Source organism: Lemur catta, chromosome 23 (assembly GCF_020740605.2).
Source record: "Lemur catta isolate mLemCat1 chromosome 23, mLemCat1.pri, whole genome shotgun sequence".
In the NCBI taxonomy this organism is placed as follows: Eukaryota; Metazoa; Chordata; class Mammalia; order Primates; family Lemuridae; genus Lemur; species Lemur catta.
In genome coordinates, this window is record NC_059150.1 from 480047 (window position 1) to 504031 (window position 23985).

The 23985-nt window shown below is 33.5% G+C and overlaps 1 protein-coding gene across 3 annotated transcripts in view; it reads left to right on the forward strand.

Moving 5' to 3' along the window:
* Positions 1-229: 229 nt before the first annotated feature.
* The window catches only part of LOC123626997 (complement factor H-like), a 64572-nt gene continuing 40816 nt past the window's right edge, over positions 230-23985 (forward strand). Inside the window, exons 1-5 of one of the 3 annotated variants that reach the window (XM_045536311.1) lie at positions 230-531; positions 16040-16225; positions 16571-16676; positions 20454-20530; positions 21970-22161. In XM_045536311.1, coding sequence (XP_045392267.1) covers positions 474-531; positions 16040-16225; positions 16571-16676; positions 20454-20530; positions 21970-22161 — 619 coding nt within the window. In that variant the 5' untranslated portion in view covers positions 230-473. The remainder of the gene's footprint in view (positions 532-16039; positions 16226-16570; positions 16677-20453; positions 20531-21969; positions 22162-23985) is intronic. The other 2 variants (XM_045536310.1, XM_045536309.1) reach the window with 2 other exon arrangements.

The window sequence follows — 23985 nt, forward strand, 5'->3', positions numbered from 1 at the left end:
TTTACGCATGTTGTCTGGGTGCTGATTGTGAAAACATGGCCTAAACGGAAGTGTTGTAAGTGATTTTTTAAAAAGCCTCTGTTATTTTTTGTACAATAGACATGAATAGAGTTTGCATAGTTGGAGGGTTTATGAAATCCAGAGGATATCACCAGCTGCTGCTTTGCACATTCCGAGAACCTGAGCACGTTCCAGCGGAGAACATGCCTAGGTTTACAAAAACAGCTCCCAGAGCAGGTCGCAGCTTTAACATTCAGTGGAGGTGCAGTGGAAAGCAGGTTCAAACTCTGGCACTGCTGGGGTTTGTGGTTGATTTTCTGTTTACTTTGCAAAACTTTCTGAGGGGTGGAGCATCTAGTTTCAACTTACTTTTGGAGCAAGGACTTTCCTGCACTAATCACAATTTTCAGAAGAGAAGAACTGGACTGTGAGCAGTGTCAGCTAGTAAATGTACTCCTAAAAGATTTTAAAAAATGAAATTTCTGGGGAAGATTATTTGGCTTATATTATGGACTGTTTGTGTGGCAGAAGGTAAGATTAAAAGAGGAAGACATTTTCCTGTAATCATATTATGAAACATTTGCTAATGGTGCTTTTCACAGTGATAATAAAATTTTGATTCAGAAAATGTACTTTAATTACTATTCTGTAGCTTAGTATTTGAGTGGCTTTTGACATTAAGTTTGAAAAATATAAGTACTTTATGTGAATGGTATATCGGATTATTCATCGTAATTTTATTTAATGCAAAATTTAAGAAAATGCTATAATAAATGTGTTTGAAAAACTGTAATCTGGAATAATCATTTCCCTGTGATTATCATAAAATATGATTTACTTTCTTTGCTTAGAAATTTCACCAAAATGCTTTATGTGAAAGTATTAAGAAGTATGTGACTATACATAGTCAATGAGAGGCTTCAAATCATATAATTATTAACTTTGTTTCAGATAATTTTAACTCTTCCTAAAGAAAAACCCATTTATCATTTACAACTGATATTGGTATGGCCTTAAAAGTTTTGTAGACCAGCATGACTTGTATTATCAGAATGAAAATATATAAATTTTAAACACAATTGAATATACTATATTTATAACACCTAAGTTGTTCAATAGGCTTTTTTTCTCTGTAGTTATATATAAGATATATTCTTGAAGAGCAGTTTTTTAGAGTAGTGAATAAGAGTATAGTTTTTTTTCTAATATCCCTAAAATAATTTCTGTATTCATAATTACATTTAATTCTATCACTGCTTCTTGATAGATTAAAAAGTTTATTCTTGGAGCAAGTTTGCTTTCTTAGTTCATGATAGGTAACTAGTTATGTGATAGATATTTGATCAACATTTTTAAACCAAATAAATTACATATTATTTATAACTTCCCAAAACTTTTCACTTAGTCAACACATTTGATTGAGCACCTACTACATAGCCTCTAGGAAGTAAAGAATATTAGCAAATAACACAAAACCTCTGTCCTTAAGAGTCTTCCAATCTAGAAATGAAGGCAGATATGTTTCTTATAGTTGTGCCCTTTGGTGTTTTTTTTAAAAATTTATTTAAATGTTTAATATTTCCTGAAATATTGAGCCTGTTTTCAATTATATGTTCTAATATGTTATTGCTCGACTTCTAGCTTGTAAACCTTATATTCAGTCACTTTTTAAATGAGGAAGGCAGTCATCTTCTTACATGTATTAAGTGTTATAATTAGGATTTAAAATTTAAATATTTGTATTGGCAAAGAGTTCTAGAAAAATGTTAATGTTATCAATCATAACAAACATCTTTTTCTGTTTCTGTCCATAATGTTTTTCTCTTTTCTTACTTTATGGGAATGCTTTTAATGTTTCACTATTTACATACTGTTTGCTCAAGTTTTACGTAGATATCATTTGTCATTTAAGGGAGATTTATTTCTAACTGATTTTTAAAAATGAAGAATTAATGCCAAGTTTAATTAAACTGCTTAAGTTATTACAGAGTGGAATTTGTAATATTATTAAAATGGAGTGCAACAAAGTATATGTGATAATTAGACAACAGTGATTTGAACTCTATAATGATTATTACTGACTGTTTCACTTGTATTTTATTTTTCATCAATATGCATTTAAATGTGATATCAGTTTCTGCTGGTGAAATGAGCATTAGCACTATACATGTGATGATGGAAATGATACAAATTTGATTATTTCCTAACAAGCCCAACTTAAGAATGTAAAGCAATGCTTGGGTCAGCCTCATACTTTTCATAAAGCACATAAATGCATAAACCAGCAGAGAAAAATTCTATGAATTTTCAGTGGATATACAACTCCTATTTTATTCCCTGTTTGCCAAATAGTCTCTGAAACTAAACTACTTTAAGACGTCAATCAATTCTGTCAGTCTACCACACCTAACAGAATGTTTATGCAGCAGAGTAGTTTGATCATTAAAAATATATTCACATATATTTCAATATTTGCTTGTGTTTTTGTTTTCTACATTGAACACTGAATGCTATATGGAGATATTGAGAAAAGACAGTTTGAATACTATCACAATATGCTTTACTTAACAAGACAAAATTTTAGCATTTCATAAATTGCTTCTGCCCTGCTAAGAGTGAATGTTCTTCAAAAAATATTATTCACTCCTAAAGAAGAATAATAACCAGCAGGAATAATTTATAAATTCAGATTTCTATTTGTTTTCCCTTTTTAATTTATTGAGGACCATGTAGTAATTCTTCATGCAATGCACTCTCTGTGTTCGTATTTCCAGTTCTGTAGGAACGTTAGTTTGCCTTGTAAAAGGTCCTGGCTCAGGGAGTCACCACAGGCTACCAAGAATTGGGCCAGATTTACAGGACAAAGTTTAAAATAACAGTTTCTCAATCATATCCCATAGTTTCAGCTTTTTAGACTATGTTATGACCAAGCTTTTCAAACAGATTTTTTAGATTTAAGGTCCAACAATTGCGTAATATATGAAATTAGGCCATGGCCCAGAAATTCCAGGATGATTAAAGTGAATAAATTAAAACTTTACTGAAACATGTCCCAGTAAATACTGGCTATGTTGTTTCGGGAGATAAGTGTTCTGATCCTGGAGACTTGGAGGCAAAAAAGTTATTTCAGGCCCCTAAAGACATCACAGATCAAAGATTGAGGGATTCCATTCTAATCAGAGAAAGGACAGTTCTTTTCTTTATATTATTGTTTCACACACAAGATAGTTTCAAATTTTAGTTAACCTTAGTATGTAAGATATAATAGTATACATGTTGTAAAAATTAATTATAAATCAATAAAATTACTTATAAGGATGTGCGAATGTTACATATTATTGTCTAATTCAGAAAACTTGTGATAATGGTTTGTAATCCTAAATCTAAATTCTACGTTTGAATTTTAGTGTGATAAATAAGAATTCTCCCTCCTTCCACAAAACCCGCACATTTTCAGAGATAGTAGTATGGGTTTTTGTATGGTATGATTTAAAGCTGTGCAATGGCCCAATTTTCTTCAATATCTTCTCCCCTGCTAAAATGCTTTACAGGCTGATATTGATATTATTAAATACTATAAATTAAACCAATCTGTAATTTACATGGAATGACAAATACACTGAATAAATACTTTAGGATAATTAAATTTTATATTATTTACCATAATTTACTGTGAATTATTATAGTATGATAACTTCCCTGCAACAGTTTTGGTGGGGCAGGATAGAAATGAATGATGATGAGGGTAAGAAGAATAGGAAGAAGCGATTCTGGAAGATGAGGTGCTCCCAGATAGGACAGATCTGCCGGATGAAGTGCTTGCAGTCAGTGCTACGGAAAGGGGTAGAGAAAATGCCCACAGGAATGGCACGAGAGTGAGACGTCTGCCAAGGCAAGCCTTACTTATTTTAAGTTTAGGCATATCCTGGGAATGCATATGCTATTCTTCTGCCTGCATATAATTTTAAACTGAAACTGAAATATCTAAGTATTGCAAACTAAAATTATTCTTAGGTAAAAATAAGTTCCCAAATGTAAGTTCAAGAGCAGATTAGTAAATATTCTTCATTTGTGGCCTTTGGTTGCTAAGGGTCTGATCCGAAGTCTAAGTTGACCCACTTTTATTTGCTCAGTCCCTGATTATTCATTCTGCAGTCTTTGCCACTTTTCTTCTTCCCAGCTATGCCTCCCCCTCCTCCCTCCCCCACCATTCCCCACCTGCCTAGGCCTTTGAGATTGTGCCAACCAATCTATTCTGTGCTAAGTTAACCAATGTGTACTTTACCTATTTCTTAACAACTTTAATGAGTCTCAGAACACACTACATGAAAAGGGCATGATGTAATTGAAAAAGAAGTGTTACATTTTAGCTTAAGATTATAACGAGATATAAAAATGGCTCAGAGAAAGTAACTAAAGAGGAAGAAAAGCCCACAAAATAATATAAGAAAGAAAAAAAGAGATTAGAAAGAGCACTTTTATTTGTTTTGACATTTAACTTAGAAAGGCAAGTTTCTCATAAACCTTGTTAACTGGAAATGGATAGAAAAGCAATTACAGAAATATACTTTCAATGGTTCCTAAACGGTTTTATTTTGTGGATAAATTAAATAATTTATGACTTCAAAACCCATAACATAAGTTTAAACTTAGGACACAGAGACCAGATGTACAATGGAATTATAAATGTTAGAGTTTCCTGGGTTTATGCATCAGAGCTTTATGTGCACTAAACAGTTGTCCCCTTGTCTTCTCTTATAGTTTGCATTTGCCACTGTCTACTATTCCCTTTACACAGGTTGCCCATAATCTATAGATATAATGGAAAGTCTTCCAGATAGTTTCATTTGTATTGATTCATTCATTTGTTCTTTTGTTCATTCAATGATCACTTTTTGTGTGGGTGCTAAGTGCTAGGGACGATGACAAGCCCTTTCCAAAGGGAAGTCATTTAGTGTGGAAAACAAAAAGAATGAGTACTGTATTTTATTATATTAATATATTGTATTTTATTATATAAACTCTTGTGACTGAGATAAACAAAAGATATAAGATCATTTAGGTAAGGCAAGGAACCCAAATTGGGTTGGGCGAGTGAAGTAGGGTAGGGTTGGAGAAATGGCTTGTAAGAGGTGAAGAGAGAAATGTCAAGGATGAGATGGCATCTGAGGAGGTTTTAAGGGTTAAGTAGGAGTTAGCCAGATAAGGAGGACAAGGAAGACATTAAAGACTGAGGAAACATCAAGTCTATGTAAGAGAACTAAAAGTAGTTTTGTAAAACTGGAGGAGTAAAATCATGTCCATATTTCTAATTTTTCCATCAATTTAACTGCCACTAGTACTACTTGGTAAAACTTGGTGCAATGTGTGTTGTTTTTGTCCATTTCTTTTTTAATACTTATAGCCAAGATTCCATTGACTAATCAAATAATAAATCTTTCCTGCTACTTAATTTTCAAGGTACTCATTTTAATGTCACCCTGTGGCTAAGCTCCTTTTTGTGGCAACCAGTCAAGCCTAATGAAAACTCATTCTCTATATATTAACAATTTATTTTAAGAAGTTAACATTGTGACTGGAGCAATAATTGGCATTAGAAAATAGCTTTTCTGATACTACACATTTTAAGAAACTTGTGGAATTTCAGCCTGTGTTCTGATAGGAACTTGTTTCAACCCTAATTATGACATACTTGCTATTCTGCCTGATTTCTTATGGCTGTCACCTGTTCTCCTATTTGCTTTTTATGTTCCTGGCATTATCTTCATGCTTCTTTGCACTGTTAAAAATTTTAAAAAGAAATTGTACAATCATCTCTTTAAATTTTAAAAATATAATCCTATTTCTCCAAATGCTTATGTAATGCAGCATAAACTCTACTCTGCTTTTTCTAGAGTTTATTTCTTTAAAAAATTATTTATTGCAATTATTCTCTTCACACAGGTGTATTTATTACTTCTCAAATTACCCTTAATTATTCCTGAGTTTGTGCGGATTTTGGTATATGCAGGGGCCCTGGAACCAATCCCCTGCATATAATGAGAGATGACTGTAGAAATAATATCACTATATATCAATGAGAAGCTAGGAAAGAAATTTAATGCAAAATATCTATTTTTGCTATTTCCATTTTTTCATTTGCTTTTTTTCTAAGTTGATTTTGTAGTTTTGCTTTATAATATAATCTAAAATCTACCAAGTTTAGAAGTAGGCTGTTTCAAAAATAATATCTCCTGTTCTTTTCTCCCCAAAATAATTTTGAAGAAAATAGAGTAATTGAACACAGAGACCAACTTTAGTCTACCAAAGCAATATGTACAAATTTGATTAAAGTTTTCTCAAATATGTATTTTATCATGATATATTTCATTTGAATAAAAACACTTTTCAAAAACCAACTTAGAGACAAATTGACATTGAAATAAGTAAATAGTTCTGTTTGTATACGAATTATAAGTAATTAGCTCTGTGTTTATATGTTAATAAGTAATTAGCTCTGTATTTATATGTCAATAATATCCCCTCAAAATTTGAAAACTAGGTAAATTATCATTATTAAAATATCAAGTACATTTGTTTTTAGCTTTGACAAAAATTGTATAACCATGTCCCTCAAATTAAACGAAAAACATTACTATTCTTGTGTAACAGTCAAACACATTCACACTCTTTTTTCATGGACTGAAAATAATTTTAAATTGGAAAATAAAGCCATGTGAATAAAAAGTTCACCCAGGTAGTGTTTTGTAAACATTAATTTACAATTAAAGAACTGTAAACATGCATGAGGAAGTATTGTTTGAACCCAAGTAAATACTTACATCTGAGAAGTTCAGTTTACTCATTAACCTAGAACCAGAAAAATGAGATGGCAAATTTTTTTAAAAAAGTTTTAAGATAAATCATACCTCAAAAAATGTTTCCATATTTTTGAAAACATTTTTTATGTTGCTTATTAAATAAGCCCCTTGTCCTATTGTCTTCAAGAACTGCCAGTTTAAGTCAAGCAAATGTGGTGGTTGTACATACATGCAGACAGTTTGACTACTTGGACCAAAATAATTTTTCATTGTCTAATTAGAAATCTTTGAGAATGTGGTTTAACTGAGCTTGAACATTTGGTTCAAGTCAGGCAAATAAAAGTCATGTCATAAGATATGCCTAATTATTGTTATAACTCAATACTTTAAATATTTTTGCCTTGACATGAGCTGATGATACTCAGTACATTGAGGATTAGAACAAAAATAGACAGGAAAATATATTTGAAGTGAGAAGACCTGGACATTAATGAAAATTCTTTTACTAACTGTGAAAACCAATTCTTGGAAGCTGACATGTTGATGGTGGGAGGGATAGACAAAATCCTAGTAAACAGAAAATTAGTTGTAGAATTGTGAACAAGATTGTGAGGCAAGTAAAGTAGGAGCTAAGAAAAAAGAGAGATAGGGCAGTAGCATGTGGAGACATCAGATGGGCCCATCTTGGGGACTAGAAATAAGTGGACGTCTTCATACTGTGAGTCCTCATGCATTCCAGTCGAGGCCTGGAAGACGAGACAAAGTCAGTCATCAGAAGTCTGCAGTAAAATTGTTCCGGGAGGAGAAAACAATGTGTGTAAAAGATCTAAGACCAAAAAATATTTGAGATGCTAGACAAAATATAAACAACAAAATCAAAGTGGCTTTCGCAGGGTGAGCAAATGGGAGATGGGACAAGATAAGATTAGAGAGAATGGCAAGAGCCAGATAAGGGGTTCCCAGGCCAAGGTAGGAGTTAGGTACATCTTATAAATAATAAAAGGAGAAGTCATAGAAGAGTTTGAATCACAGGTATGATGTGATCAAATTTGCAAAAATCACTTGTGGCTCTTTGCAGAATAGACTGGAAGAACAGGGAGAATAGTTTGCAGGCTGTTTCATGATAAAGTTGGCAGACCATCTGAACTAAGATTTTAGAGATGATAGCAGAAAGGTGGGGAAATAGAGTAGGGGTGATAATATCTTTTTCTTACAAGAAGAGTCAAGAAATGCCATTTAATGTTGATGGAAAAAGCATTAGAATTTTAAGTATTATTTGAAGTAAAAAAGGTAATCAATATGAGATTTCTTTATGTATAGTAAACATATACATAAGATAAATATTGTGAGAAGCTGGTGGGAAGATTATGTGAAAGTAATATATCCTTGTCTTTTACATATGGTTGTTAAAAGCAATCAACTACATTTGAAAAATCAAGAATTAGGTGTATAAACTTATTATCTGGAAATAGCCAGAGGAAAAGCACTTGCCCCTGGGAAGTGAGAGGTCTGAAGTTTTTTTTGGTGAATGGATTAGTTCACTCTTTTGGTAGAGGCATTACTTTAATAAAAATAATTTAAATCAAATGAATTGATAAGAAAAGTTCTATTATTCTTCATTGCATTAGCTTAATAGAAGCAAAGGAACTAAATTTATCAAAATGTTAAATAGTTGTGGAAAATAGTTCTCTACTCACAATGTTGGCATCTACATTTGAAATTTAACTTATTTATTTTTCCAGTGTTCTGAACACCATCAAGCGGATATGAATTTTGAAAATAAGTAACACACATGTTACTCTGTGATTAAACAGAAGTTTTCCATGTAAAAAGGTGGACATGAAATTTGCAAACTGAAACAAAAACATGGGCTTTTGGCGGCGGTGGTGGGAGGTGGAAGGGGAATTGCATTGCTTTATGATGGGATAATGGCACCATCTAGTGGACTAAAATGTATTTACTTAAATTACAAAAATCAAAGCGTTAAGTAGAATCATATTACACAAATTCACTAACACAAATGTATTAAAATTTTGCAAAAAATTCAAGGGAAAATCAGTGTATATGACAGACTTCACATGTGTTTTTATTTCATAAAACATATATTCTAGGGAGCTTTCTGTTTTATGAAATGTTGCAAAATGTTTTTGCATGGAAATGTTTCATAATGGGAGTTGGCTCAACTGATTATGTTCTTCCTGCCTTTTTCAAAGAAATCCCATAATAGAATGTGAAACCATGGCCGGGCGCGGTGGCTCATGCCTGTAATCCTAGCCCTCTGGGAGGCCGAGGCGGGTGGATCTCTCGAGGTCAGGAGTTCGAGACCAGCCTGAGCGAGACCCCGTCTCTACTAAAAAAAAATAAGAAATAAACTATCTGGACAACTAAAAATATATATAGAAAAAATTAGCCGGGCATGGTGGCACATGCCTGTAGTCCCAGCTACTCGGGAGGCTGAGGCAGTAGGACTGCTTAAGCCCAGGAGTTTGAGGTTGCTGTGAGCGAGGCTGATGCCACGGCACTCACTCTAGCCTGGGCAACAAAGTGACACTCTGTCTCAAAAAAAAAAAAAAAAAAAGTGAAACCATTATTATAAAACCAAATAAGAAAAAACATTAGCAATTATAATAATTAACAAATGCATATAATAAGTATCTTAGAATTTGCCATTTTTAAAAGTAATTATGTTGGGGTTTTATAAGTCATTCTAATATCAGAACAGTTATACCTAAATTAAACAGTGGGCAGTATTAGACAGATTTGAAAAACTCTTCTAATATTGCTCTGCTCTTCTAGCCTCATTGACTCTTAGCTCATCTAGTGTATTTTCCAACCATTTGTGTCTCCATGTTGCACTCAGTGTTATTTTTTTTGTCTGTCCTCCAGTTCATGAATTCTTTTTTAAAATGTGTTAGTCTCCTATTAAACAGTCTATTGATGATTAAAATATTATTTTTTTATTTCTAGAAATTGTATTTGGTTCTTTTACAAATTTGTTTCTATATTATCATAGTTTCCTGTTCCCAGATATCATTAGTCAATCATTTCTCTTACATTTTTAAAACGTAATTAATATTATTGATTATATTCTATACATGTTTATTCAAATATCAAACATCTGTTCTGTTCCTTATAAAGTTTGTAGCCCTTGAGTGCTTTCTTTTTCTTTAACAATGTCTTTGACATTTGTAGGAATAATTTTATGCTTAGGAAAATATTATCTTTCTCAAGATAAAATTACAATTTATCTTTTTTGGGTCCTAGGAGCACTTTCAATCTGAGACTACCTTAAATCAAATTCAAGCTTTCAAGTTCCCTGATCGCCTAAGCAATTGAAAGCTAATTCCTAAATCTGTGTGAAGAGTGGTTTACTTCTAATATTTCCTTATCCTAAGGGTGAATCCATTTAGTTTCCCAACTTTGAATTTTGTTGCTTTAGCCTAACAGGGCTATCAAAAAGTAAGTTCATATCTTCTCCATATGACTAATGCTCTCAGTGCAGAAAAGGCCTGGCTGCCTGTTTTCCCCTCTGGGTATGCACAGAAAGGATATATACAGCGACGAATGCAGATTTTGTGAGATATTTATGTGCATGATGTTTATCCCAACATTTTCAATAATGGATATAAGTAAAATGTTAAAAAACATGAACATTGTCAAACTGTGGTTCATCCATCTGAAGAAATATTATCTGGCTTTTAAAAATTGTGTTTTGGGAAGTATTTAATAATGTGTATAAATATTTATAGCATAATTGTAAGAGGGGAAGGTAGTACAGATTTTCTTTTTAGTGAAATTACATTAGATTAGGGACCAGAAAACTGACCTGTGGGCCAAATTCGACCACTGTCTATTTCACAAAGTTTTATTAGAAGACAGCTATGCTCATGCATTTATATATTATCTATGGCTGCTGTTATGCTACAATAGAAGAGTTGAGTACAGAGACCTATGGCACACAAAATCTAAAATATTTACTATCTCGCTCTTTCCAGAAAAGGTTTGAGGACTTTGGGCTACATTATTCAGAAAAATCTTTCTCACTTAGGACACCTTAAAAACAGGAAAACATATTTTTTAAGAATAAAATCCTTCACAGAAGCATTTAGAAAGCTGACAAGATAGTGAAGAATTACCAGAAAAAAACCACCAAAACCCAAAAATCTTCAGTAAAATCAGAACACATAGAGGCAGCACATTCAGAGCAGAAATTCATTACTGGAAGAATAATAAGGGGAAGTTTCTGCCTCTCTCTGTCTCTGTCTCTCTCTCAGTGAGCACCGGGGTGGGAAGAGGTGTGTGTGATTAGCTCCTGTGAGTCAGTAGGAGCCAGCCCCAGCACGCACTGTTCATTCACATTGGAATTATTACATCTGTTAAAGTAGCCCTTTTATTAATGTGAAAGGACCCTCTTTTTATCTGGTAATACTTTCCACCTTAAATTATTATTTTGCCTGTTACTGATATATTAACATCATTCTTCTTTTGGTTAATATCCTCCTAGCATACCTGTTTTCATAATTAATTTTTAACTTGTATGTCTAATTTTATTAAAAGCATTCATCATATACTTGAGTTTTCTTTTTTGCTTTTATCCAGTCACATAATCTTTGTATGTTAATTGGAGTGGTGAATCCATTTACATTTAATGTAATTACAGATATAGTTCAGTTTAAGTCTAACATCTTGCTATTTATTTTTGTCTCTTTTTTCTTTGTTCTTTTATTCCTCCTTTCCTCCCTTTATATTAAACAAATAATCTTGACTATCTCACTATATCATTTCTACTAGTTATTTTATATATCTCAATATTATTGTTTTAGTGATTACCTATCAATTATAAGCATACTTATATTATTAGTTTATCCTAAATTAATACTTTTACCACATCCTAAATGATTCAAAAGCATCACAACAGTTTAATTTCCATTGTCTTTTTTGTTCTTTGGCATTTTTGCTACTATTTTTCCATATTTTACTCCTGAATTTATTGTAAATACTAGAAAACATGGTCATTGTTGATTTAAACAATGATCTTTTTTATTATAGTAAAATATACATACTATAATATTTATCATTTTTCAAGTCTTTTTATTTACCCATATATCTATTTTCTTCAGTTATGCTTATTTCTTCTTGTATTTCTTTGCTTATATTTGCAATCAGTTTCTGTCAACCCAGAGAACTTTCTTTAGTATTTCCCTATAGTTGTATCAGCTATTGTTGAATTCCCTCTGCTTTTGTTTAAGAATGTGTTTTTGTAAGGCAGAAGCATCAGCTAAGATTTTTTTAAAAAAGGAAAAAGAATGTGTTTTTATTCTTTCTTTTTTTTTTTTTTTTTTTTTTTGAGACAGAGTCTCACTCTGTTGCCTGGGCTAGAGTGCCGTGGCGTCAGCCTAGCTCACAGCAACCTCAAACTCCTCGGCTCAAGCGATCCTCCTGCGTCAGCCTTCCAAGTAGCTGGGACTACAGGCATGTGCCACCATGCCCGGCTAATTTTTTCTATATATATTTTTAGCTGTCCATATAATTTCTTTCTATTTTTAGTAGAGACGGGGTCTCGCTCTTATTCAGGCTGGTCTCGAACTCCTGAGCTCAAACGATCCACCTGCCTTGGCCTCCCAGAGTGCTCGGATTACAGGCGTGAGCCACCACGCGCAGCCTATTCTTTCATTTTTTAAGTATATTTTCACTGGTTATAGAGTTCTCTGCTGACATTTAACTTTCCACACTTCAGTAATGTCAAGACATCATTTTCAGGCTCCCATATTTACTCTTACAGACTTAGCTGTTATTTTTACTGTTCTGCTGGAAGAAATCTTTTTTTCTCTGTCTTCTTTTAAGATTTTTCCTTTATCTTTGGAATTCAGCAGAGTCTCAGTGTAGTTTTGCTTTGTCTGTACCATTTTGGGGATTTGCTGTGATTTTGAATCTGTGAGTTGATTTCATTTGTCAAATTTTGAAACCTTTGAGATGTTAAATATTGCTTCTGTCCCTTCTGTCCTCTACTTTTGGAATTCTAATTAGACATATGTTGTATCACTGAACAGTGAGTGCAGAGGCACCTCTCATTTTTTATACTCTGTTTTGTTTGTTGTTGTTGCTTACACACTTTTGTCTTTCTATACTTCAGTGTGGATATTTCTACATTAAACGTTCTTTAAGTTTAGTAAGTTTGTATTCTGTTGTGTCTATTTGACTTTTAAGACCATCCAATGAGTTGTTATTTCAAATATTTATTGTGCAATTTTAGGGTAGCATGTATTTTTTTTATAGAGTCCATTTTCTTTTAAATATCTTTTTCCTAATTTTGTCCATCTTTTTCCTGTGCTTCCTTTAATATAGTTAAGAAAAGCTATTTTAAGGACCTTAACACTGATTCTAACATCTGGATCTAAAGTGTCTGCTTCTAAGAGCTACTTATTTCCTCTTCTTGGTCACCTTTTTCTGCTTCTTTGCAGTCTTTCAATTTTTATCCAAAGTCATATTTTTTTTTTAGAAAATAAATGTAATGACCAAAGTTTATATTATTTACTCCCACCAGCAAGAGTGTTGGCTCTTTCATGATCCACTCAGGAATTGATCTCAGATGGGTCAGGGTAACAAGTTTAGTTTGAGTCAGTCCACTTCTGGTTTCAAAAGTCTCAAAGAAAAGATCTTCTTGAGACCCAAAAGGCAATCATGGCAACAACAAAAATAAATAAATGGGACCTTATCAAATTAAAAACTTCTGCATAGCCAAAGAAACTGTCAGAAGAGCAAACAGACAATCTATAGAATGGGAAAAAAAAATTCACATGCTACACATCCGATAAAGGACTAACTAGAATCTATTTAGAACTCAGGAAAATCAGCAAGAAAAAATCAAACAACCCTATCAAAAAGTGGGCAAAGGGCATGAACAGAAACTTTTCAAAAGAAGACAGAAGAATGCCCAACAAACACATGAAAAAATGCTCACCATCTCTAATCATCAGGGAAATGTAAATCAAAACCACAATGAGATATCACTTATCTCTAGTGAGAATGGCTGGCCTTTATCAAAAAGTCCCAAAACAATAAATGTTGACGTGGATGAAGAGAGACAGGAACACTCATACACCGCTGGTGGGACTGCAAACTAGTGCAACCTCTGTGGAAAGTAATATGGAGATACCTTAAACAGGTACAAGTAGACCTACCATTTGATCTAGCAATCCCATTACTGGGCATCTACCCAAAAGAACAAAAGATATTCTATAAAAGAGACATCTGCACTCGAATGTTTATAGCAGCACAATTCACAACTGCAAAAATGTGGAAACAACCCAAGTGCCCATCAATACATGAGTGGATTAATAAAATGTGGTATATGTATACCATGGAGTACTACTCAGCTATAAGAAACAATGATGATCCAGCACCTCTTGTGTTTTCCTGGACAGAGCTGGAACCCATTCTACTAAGTGAAGTATTTTTCCAAGAATGGAAAAATAAGCACCACATATACTCACCATCAAAATGGTTTCACTGATCATCACCTAAGAGCACATTTAGGAATAACATTAATCGGGTGTCAGGCAGATGTGAGGAGGGGAGGGGATGGGTGTATACACACATAATGAGTGCGATGGTCACCATCTGGGGATGGACATGCTTGAAGCTCTGATTCGGGGGGAGTGGAGGCAAGGGCAATATGCGTAACCTAAACTTTTGTACCCTCATAATATGCTGAAATTAAAAAAACATTAACAAAAAAGAAAAGACTTTCTTGGGTTATTTTTATCAAGAACCTGGTTGGTATCTTCTTATTCTATCCCAAAAGACTATAATATATATCTGCTTTTCTGCTGTTTTGACATGTGCTCTTAAATCCTTCCCTGAGTGACTTTCAAATATGGAATAATTTTGATGAGAATACCTTTTGTGTATTTCAGGCAGCCCCCTGCTCTTATTGTGTTTTTTTTTTTCTCCTATGAGACTATGGAAAATTTCAGTCTGCCTTTAAGAAGTTACTTAGGGTCTAGCAAAGCACCCTGATTCTGCAAAGTTTCAGAATTTTTCAAGCTAGACACAAACCTTCCAAAGTTTGCCTGGTTCTTCCTTCCCTCATTACCGTTTTTCCATCCAGGCTGAATGGAGGCCTGATCTTTGATCTATATTCAGAGCTGGCAAAGATAACCATGTAAGAAATGGCCAAAACCATGTGTTTACTTGAAACAAGTTCTTCCCACTTGGATTTTGTTCATTTAATCCTCTTTGCTCTCACAATTTGCTTTTAGACATAGATACATACAATTTGTTGTTGTTTTTTCAATTTGCAGTAGAAGCATTGTTCTTTCCATCCTATTCTACCTTATTTGGAATGTTTCCATATAATTTTATAGCATCTTACCATGCTTTACTTTTTCTAACTAGAACATGTCTATCTGTAATGCATATAACACATCTTTTTGATTACCTATTTAACAACTGGTTTCCCTACTAGAATGGAAACACTTTGAGAACAAGTACTTTGTTTTATTTTTTTTTCTTTTGAATTAGACTAGTGACCAATAAGTATTTCCCAAATTAATGAAAGAATAGTAGAATGCTCTGCAGCAATTAAGAATAATAAAGTATACCTATTGCTCTGGAAAGTTGTTTTTTTTTGTTTTTGATTTTGTTTTTGTTTTTTTTTTTGAGACAGAGTCTCGCTGTGTTGCCCAGGCTAGAATGAGTGCCGTGGCATCAGCCTAGCTCACAGCAACCTCAAACTCCTGGGCTTAAGGGATCCTACTGCCTCAGCCTCCCGAGTAGCCAGGACTACAGGCATATGCCACCATGCCCGGCTAATTTTTTCTATGTATATTTTTAGTTGGCCATATAATTTCTTTCTATTTTTAGTAGAGACGGGGGTCTCGCTCTTGCTCAGGCTGGTCTCGAACTCCTGACCTTGAGCGATCCACCCGCCTCAGCCTCCCAGAGTGCTAGGATTACAGGCGTGAGCTACCGCGACTGGCCTGGAAAGTTTTTTAGGTTATTTTTGCATAGTGGACACTCTTATAAAATTATATGGATACAACTTTTATAAAGTGAAAGGCATATATTATATATATATATATATATATATATACGTGTGTGTGTGTGTGTGTGTATATAAAGACATACATTTGGATAGACCTGTAACTGTATACATATTTTAAAGGCAAAAATGACTGAAACACACTGTATATTTAAATAGATATTTTAAGCACTTAGTTTGTTTTTATTATTTGTAGATTGTAAAGAACCTCCTCCAAGAAAAAATACAGAAATCCTGACAGGTTCCTGGCCTGACCAAACATATCCACAGGGCACTCAGGCTACCTACAGATGCCGCCCTGGATATCGAACACTTGGAACTATAATAATGCTATGCAAGAATGGAAAATGGGTGGCTGTTAACCCAGGAAGGATATGTCGGAGTAAGCACTTCACATGTTTGTGAAATTTATGAACGTTTTCAGTTGTAAAAATACTTAACATTTAATATTATAGCAATATGGGCTGAATTATATTGTTATTGTCATTTAAATGCAAAATAATGCATCATCATTTTTTGAAAAGGATGCTAATCCTCCGAAATTCAAGAAACAAACATACAGATGAATTCAATTATAAAATAACAGTTTTGCCACTTTCAATTTTCCTTATATTCAATGTTGTCCTCTAATATAATACCAAATGTGCTTGTCCCCCAGCTCCTACATAAAATGTGTTCCCTGTAGTATATACTAATAATATATCTTTTTTTTTTTTTTTCATTTTAGAAAGGCCCTGTGGACATCCTGGAGATACTCCCTTTGGTTCTTTTCAGCTCACAGTAGGAAATGAGTTTGAATATGGTGCAAAAGTTGTTTATACATGTGATGAAGGGTATGTAGTCAATATAAAAAGAGGTTCATAATTAAGATAGTAAATAGGAACTGTACTAATTAATATTTTTAAGGTTACCCTATTTATCTATGAGCATTTTATAAGTAATATACAAGTAACCAAAAAAATTAAACTATGATGGAAATGATTACATTTGTATACCATATTATATTTTTAACATTGAAAGATTTAAATTAATTATAACTCCTCTGATTGAGTGTAGTTATAGGATGGTGGGGAAACAGTATGCCCATAAATAAGGACTCACTCAACAAGTCTTCACTACATTCTTTATGTACAGAATATTACGGGAGTTCAATGTGTTAGGAAGAATGGGAATTGTAACAAAATTATATGGAAATTATTTTGACAAAACTTTTTAAAATTTAAGGGAAGCAAGATCTCTTCTTGCATATAAGTTTTACTTAGAACTAATATTACTTATTTCATGATCTATAAATTATTCTTATCACATGGACAAAAAAAACACTGGAGAAATGCAAATCAAAACCACAGTGAGATTATCACCTAACCCCAGTGAGATTGGCCTTTATCAAAAAATCCCAAAGCAAGAAATGATGGCGAGGATGTGGAGAGATAGGAATACTGTTACGCCGCTGGTGGGACTGCCAATTAATGCAACTTCTGTGGAAAAGAATTTGGACATACCTCAAAGAGCTAAAAATAGAAATACCATTTGATCCAGCAATGGCACCTTTAGGCATTTACCCAAAGGAATGGACTCAGTGAGAGTTGGGGGGGGGAGGGGCATGCCTCAAATCATGGTTTGGGTGTGGCAAAGTCATAACATGTAACCAAAATGTTTGTACACCCATGATACCCTGAAATAAAAATAAATAAATAAATAAATAAATAAATAAATAAATAAATAAAACCCTGCTCTTTCAGAATCACTGACTCTGTACCTTCTAAGCAGCCACTGGGTTTTCACAGCTAATCTCATCACTGTACCTTCTCAGTGCTCTTTCTTCCCTATTATTCTCTGACAGGTCAAAAATTATTTTGAAGAAAACTTTATCCATAGGAAAACCAGGATCAGATCACTATAATTTTATACTACATAAATATAGACAGAATCAAAGATTACAAATGATATTGTATTATTCTTGCCTCATTTATTTCTTTTTTTAAAAATTCATTTCCGAATATTATGGGGGTAGAAACATTTTGGTTACATAAATTGCTTTTGTACCATTTGAGTCAAAGTGTGCCCATCCCCCAGAGAGTGGGCATTGTACCCATTAGGTATGAATTTACCTATCTCTTCCTCCGCCCCTCACCTGCTTGATTTTTGATGAATGTTATTTTCATATGTGCACAAAAGTGTTGATTGATTAGTTCCAATTTAATGGTGAGTACATGTGGTGGTGTTTTTCCATTCTTGTGATACTTAGAAGAATGGTTTCCGTTTCCATCCAGGTTAATACAAGAGCTATTAGTTCACCATTTTTTATGGCTGAGTAGTATTCCATGGTATACATATATCACATTTTATGAATCCATTCATGTATTGATGAGCACTTGGGTTGTTTCTACATCTTTGCAATTGTGAATTGTTCTTCTATAAACATTTGAGAGCAGGTGTCTTTTTTATAGAATGTCTTTTCTTCTTTGGGTAAATACCCAGTAGTGGGATTGCTGGATCAGATGGTAGTTCTACTTTTAGTTCTTTCAAGTATCTCCATATTGCTTTCCACAGAGGTTGTACTAATTTTGAGTCCCACCAGCAGTGTATGAGTGTTCCTATCTCTCCACATTCATGCCAACATTTTTGGTTTTGGGACTTTTTGATAAAAACCATTCTCTCTAGAGTTAAGTGATATATCATTGTGGTTTTGACTTGCATTTCCCTGATGATTCAAGATGTTGAGCATTTTTTCACGTTTGTTGGCCATTAGTGTATTTTCATGTGAAAAGTTTCTGTTCATGTCTTTTGCCCACTTTTTAATGGGATTGTTTGATTTTTTCTTGTTGATTTGCTTGAGTTCTTTATAGATTCTAGTTATCAGCCCTTTATCAGATGGATAGCATGCAAATATTTTCTCCCATTCTGTAGGTTGTCTATTCCTTCTAATGATTGTTCCCTTGGCTGTGCAGAAGCTTTTTAACTTAATGAGGTCCCATTTATTTATTTTTGTTTTTGCTGTGATTGTTTTTGGGCATCTTCTTCATAAATTCTTTCCCTAGACCAATGTCTATAAGAGTTTTTCCAATACTTCCTTCTAGAATTCTTGTTTCATGCCTTAGGTTTAAGTCTGTTATCCATTGTGAGTTGATTTTTGTGAATGAGAGATGTGGATCCTGTTTAACTCTTCTACATGTTGCTATCCAATTTTCCCAGCACCACTTATTGAATAGGGATTCTTTTCCTCAGTGTACATTTTGTCTGCTTTGTCAAAGATCAGATGGCATATGAGGATGGTTTTATATCTGGGTTCTCTGGTCTGATCCATTGGTCTATTTGAAGCAATACAATATAATAGTTGAAGCTCGGGTTTTGGAGTAAGCCTGCATTTCAAAATTCTACCACTCAATATTTATGTGTTTTTTAAAAAATATCTCTTTACTCCCATTTCTTCCCTTACAAAACAGAAGCATATCATATGCATCATGGGATTGGTGGGAGAAATAAGAAAGACACACACTTGAAACCCTTAGAAGAGATCCTGGGATCCTATAGACACTGAATAAGTATTAGTTCTTAACAATTTAATCTCTCCTTGGTCATCACCTGTCAAAGTTTTTTCAGACATATTTTAGTCCAAACTTCAATCATTACTGCTGACCTTATTACACATAACCAAATAGGTTAAGATTTTTCTGAGCCTGAATTTTCTAATTTGCTACTCTTTTTACCTCTGAAATATCTCTTTTATTACAGGCTAGTCTTCCCTTTTTAGGTTATGCACTTGACCTAGTAAAAGGAATCAAAATTTATTGATCTAAATCCTCTGGCAATGATTTCAGATTTTTGCACATACCCCAAGGAACTTATATTTAAGTATAGCAGCTTATATTCGAAGGACAGGCATGACGAGATACTATCATTAGATAAATTCAACTTTGGATGGGTTGGATAAGCAGACCTGAAACATTGAGCATGCTCTAGAAAGAATCTCTAAGATGGAGATGGGAGATGTAGATAAGAACTGAAAATAAACCACACACTGGAAGCTTTTGGCTGGCACTATCTTTGGTTATGTAGAAAGACTAAAATGTCTACAAAATATCAGAATTATGGAGGGCAGGAATATGGCATAAGACTGGAGAAGGGGAAACCTATGGTTATCTATTGGTTACTATGATGTTTTTAACTTTTGTTTTGGTGGTGATTCATGGAACTTATTATATTACCGAATGTAGCTAATTAACTAATTCAACAAAAAATAAGAGTACTGTGCATGAAACAATAATTAGTCTGTTATGAACTAAGGATTATGATTATTCTAAGTCCATGCACCAGAGGGCCTACTGGCCCTGAAAGAAAGGCAGATGGGGTGGGGGATGGGGAAAGAGAAAGAAAGAGAGAAATTTACTAAATCTAAGACAGAAAGGAAGGAAGGAAGGAAGGAAGAAAGGGAGGGAGGGAGGGAGGAAGGAAGGACGTACAAAGAAGAAAAGAAAAAAGGAGGACAAAGCTACATATGATGTTAATTTTCTTTGAAATGGAGTTTCTGGGCATTCAGGATGGTATTGAGATTAAAACTGCGTATAAACACACATTATCTCACCACTCTGTTATTTTTGGGTTTTCAGGTATCAAATGATAGGTGAGATTAATTTCCGTGAATGTGGAACAGATGGATGGACCAATGATATTCCTATATGTGAAGGTAGATGTAAACTACCTAAAATATCTAAGACTTTTCAAAATGTCTTACATTAAAATATCCTTAAAGTCTCTAATTAAATATTTCTTATTCAAATTATTTTTTTGTTTTTTAGCATGGTGCAGAATGGGAATCTAGACTTTTAATTACTACCTTGTTTGTTATTTCAATAGCCAAATATGAATATAGCCTGTTTTCATACAATAATCAAAGTGTTAGACATTGGGAAATGTAAAACTAATTTTTCTTGCCTTTTGGATTCTAATGACTAGAAATACATATAAATATTACTAGCTTAATGAAGATCAGAATTTCAGGTTTAGCAGTGAAGAAGCACTCACCCAAAAACCACCCAAATGCAGGGATCTCTGGTATCAGCTGTGATAGAGAACACAATTGAGACATCTCTCCCTCATTCCTCACCAAAGGAGGTTGTCCTATGGTCTTAGCTTTACTGAAAAGAGGCATGAAGTAAGGGAGAGCTCTGATATTTTTCAGTGGTCCATAAAGCAAACAGTGAGAATGAGAAAATATAGATCCTGTCTTCACATTTTGAACTAATAATCCAAATCTCTAATCATCATGGAAATAAAGGAAATCAATCAAAATAGTATTTCCTACTTCCATGGTGAGTATTAAGTGGAGAGAGAGAGAGAGAGAGAGAGATGTGATAATCATTCAAAAATTCTGTCAACTAAAGAGAATGGAAGACTTTTCATCTATGGAAAGGAAAGGAAGGAGATTAATGTTCTAGGGAACATCTACAGCAAAATCACTGGGGATGCTTGTTAAAAAAACAAAATTTTTGGTTACTAAAAGAGATCTACTGAATCAGTATCTTTGACGTGATAGGGCAGGGAGATAGCCCAAGAATTTTCATTTTAACAAGCATCTGGGGTCATTCTATAGAAAAATAAAATTTGAATACCACAATCTGAGAAATTAGAATATATTAAGTAAAACCAAAAGAAGTACTCAAATTATTTTGAACACTGATGTCAAAGAGGATAGAAAATTAAGGACAATTTCTCTATTGAAGTAAATATTGTCAGAAAGATTGCTTTTGCATCTTTTAGGAATGTAGTGTTATATCATTCTGGGACATAAATGGAAATTTTGCATTTCAATATCCCAAGCTTCACATTTTTTAGTTACTGAAGAAACACTTATTTGTTATTACAAAAATACAAACTAGTGTTTAAAGTAGTAATTTTCTTTGTCCACTCCCACAGAAAAGAATCGGAGGTAAACATACTCGTTTTTTTTTGTTGTTGTTTCTTAGCAGTATTTACCTCTTGCCAACAGGTATGTCAAATGGTTCTAAAAACCATTTAAATAATTGCTTCCAATTTTATCTTGCTGATGATTTTATACATATACACATATTTTTCATGATAAAGCTTTAAAATTCTATTGGAAAAAGTTGCATTTATTTTTTTCAGTTATTAAGTGTCTACCAGTGACAGACCCAGAGAATGGAAGAGTTGTCAGTGGTGCAGCAGATCCAGACCGGGAGTACTCCTTTGGACAAGTGGTGCAGTTCGAGTGTAATTCAGGCTTCAAGATTGATGGACATAAAGAAACACATTGTTCAGAAAATGGTCTTTGGAGTGAAGAAAAACCAAAATGTGTGGGTAAGAGACACTTACTGTTTGAATATTTTTAATTTTTCTTGTGAAAAATGCATTTTAAAACATTGTCCCTTCTAAAGAATGTAAATAATACTACTAATAGCTAATGCTTATTTAGCACTTGCTATCTCTCTGTAATTGATCTAAGTTCTTTCTGTGTGTCATCTCATTTTACATTTAAAACAACTCTATGATTTATTTAGTCTTATCGCTTCTATTTTATAATTGAAGAAACTGGTGCAAAAAGGTTAAATTATGTACCCTAGATTACCATGGCATAAAAGTTAAGATTTAAACTTAGGTTGTCTGACATTGAAGTCCATGCTGTAACTATAATTACAGTGTGATTGTCTCTTAGGCTGAAGTAGAATGCTAAGTATTTCTGCTGCAAGTTGTAATACTGACTTCTGGAATAGACATTTGTTTTTAATTTTGAAACCCAAAGATTCATTATTTATTTCAACTGATGCATCAGGATGACATTCTGCTTTTGAATAACACTCCGAGGAAGTGGCCTTGTTTTATATTTGTACTGCAAATTTACTACAAATGTTGCTGAACTGAATTGATTGCACAAAATAAATCTTTGCCTCTTAAAAATAGTTTTATAGTAAACTGTAAGCCAACATTTCTTTAGTTATAATATTACTGACCTGTGCATTAAGATCAATAAATCAATGATTTTGGCTTTGTAAGAAACATACTCTGTTTAATAGCACCATACTTCATTTTACTAGTACTTGTTTGGCAGAAATTTCTGCCATATTTATTTTTTAATATCTAAAATGTTCAAATTATTTACACTTTTTCAGTCTAGTCTACCATATAGTCAGATGCAGACAGAAGCATTTCTCTTCTTAGGAACCCTTTTTAAAAGTATTATTTCAAAATATTAAGGGGGTACAAATGTTTTTGTTACATGGATACCTTGTATAATGCTTAAGTCAGGGCTTTTGGTGTGCCTGTCACCAAAAGGGTGTTCATTGTACCCAACAGGCAAGTTTTATCTCTTATGCACCCCCACCCTCCCCCCATCTTGGTTTCCAATATCCTTTAACTCTCTTTGTGTCCATGTGTACCCATCGTTTAGCTCCCACTTATTAGTGAGAACGTGTGGTGTTTGGTTTTCTATTTCTGAGAAACTTCACTTAGGATAATGGTCTCCAGTTCCATCCAAATTGCTGCAAAAGACACTATTTCATTCTTTTTATGACTGAGTAGTACTCCACGTTATATATATAACAACGTTTTTTATCCACTCTTGAATTGATGGGCACTTAGGTTGATTCCACATCATTGCAATTGTGAATTCTGCTGTGATAAAAATTCTAGTGCAGGTGCCTTTTTGATAAGATGACTTCTTTTTGGGGGGAGAGATATCCAGCAGTGGGACTGGTAGTCTACATTTATTTCTTTGAGGTTTTCCATAGAGGTTGTGCTCATTTGCAGTCCCACCAACAGTGCATAAGCGTTCCTTTCTGTTTGAATCCATGCTAGCATCTATTGTTTTTTGACTTTGTAGTAATAGCCATTTTGGTAGGGGTAAAGGGGTATCTCATTGTAGTATTAATTTTCATTTTCCTGATGGTTAGTGATGATGAGCATTTTTTATATGTTTGTTGACGCTTTGCCTATCTTCTTTTGAAAAACTTCTGTTTGTGTCTTTTGCCCACTTTCTGATGGGTTGGTTTTTTTCTTGCTGATTTGTTGAGTTCTTTGTAGATTCTGGATATAATCATTTGTTGGATGTATAGTTTGCAAATATTTTCTCATATTCTGTAGGTTATCTATTCACTCTATTGATTATTTCCTTTGCTGTGCATAAAC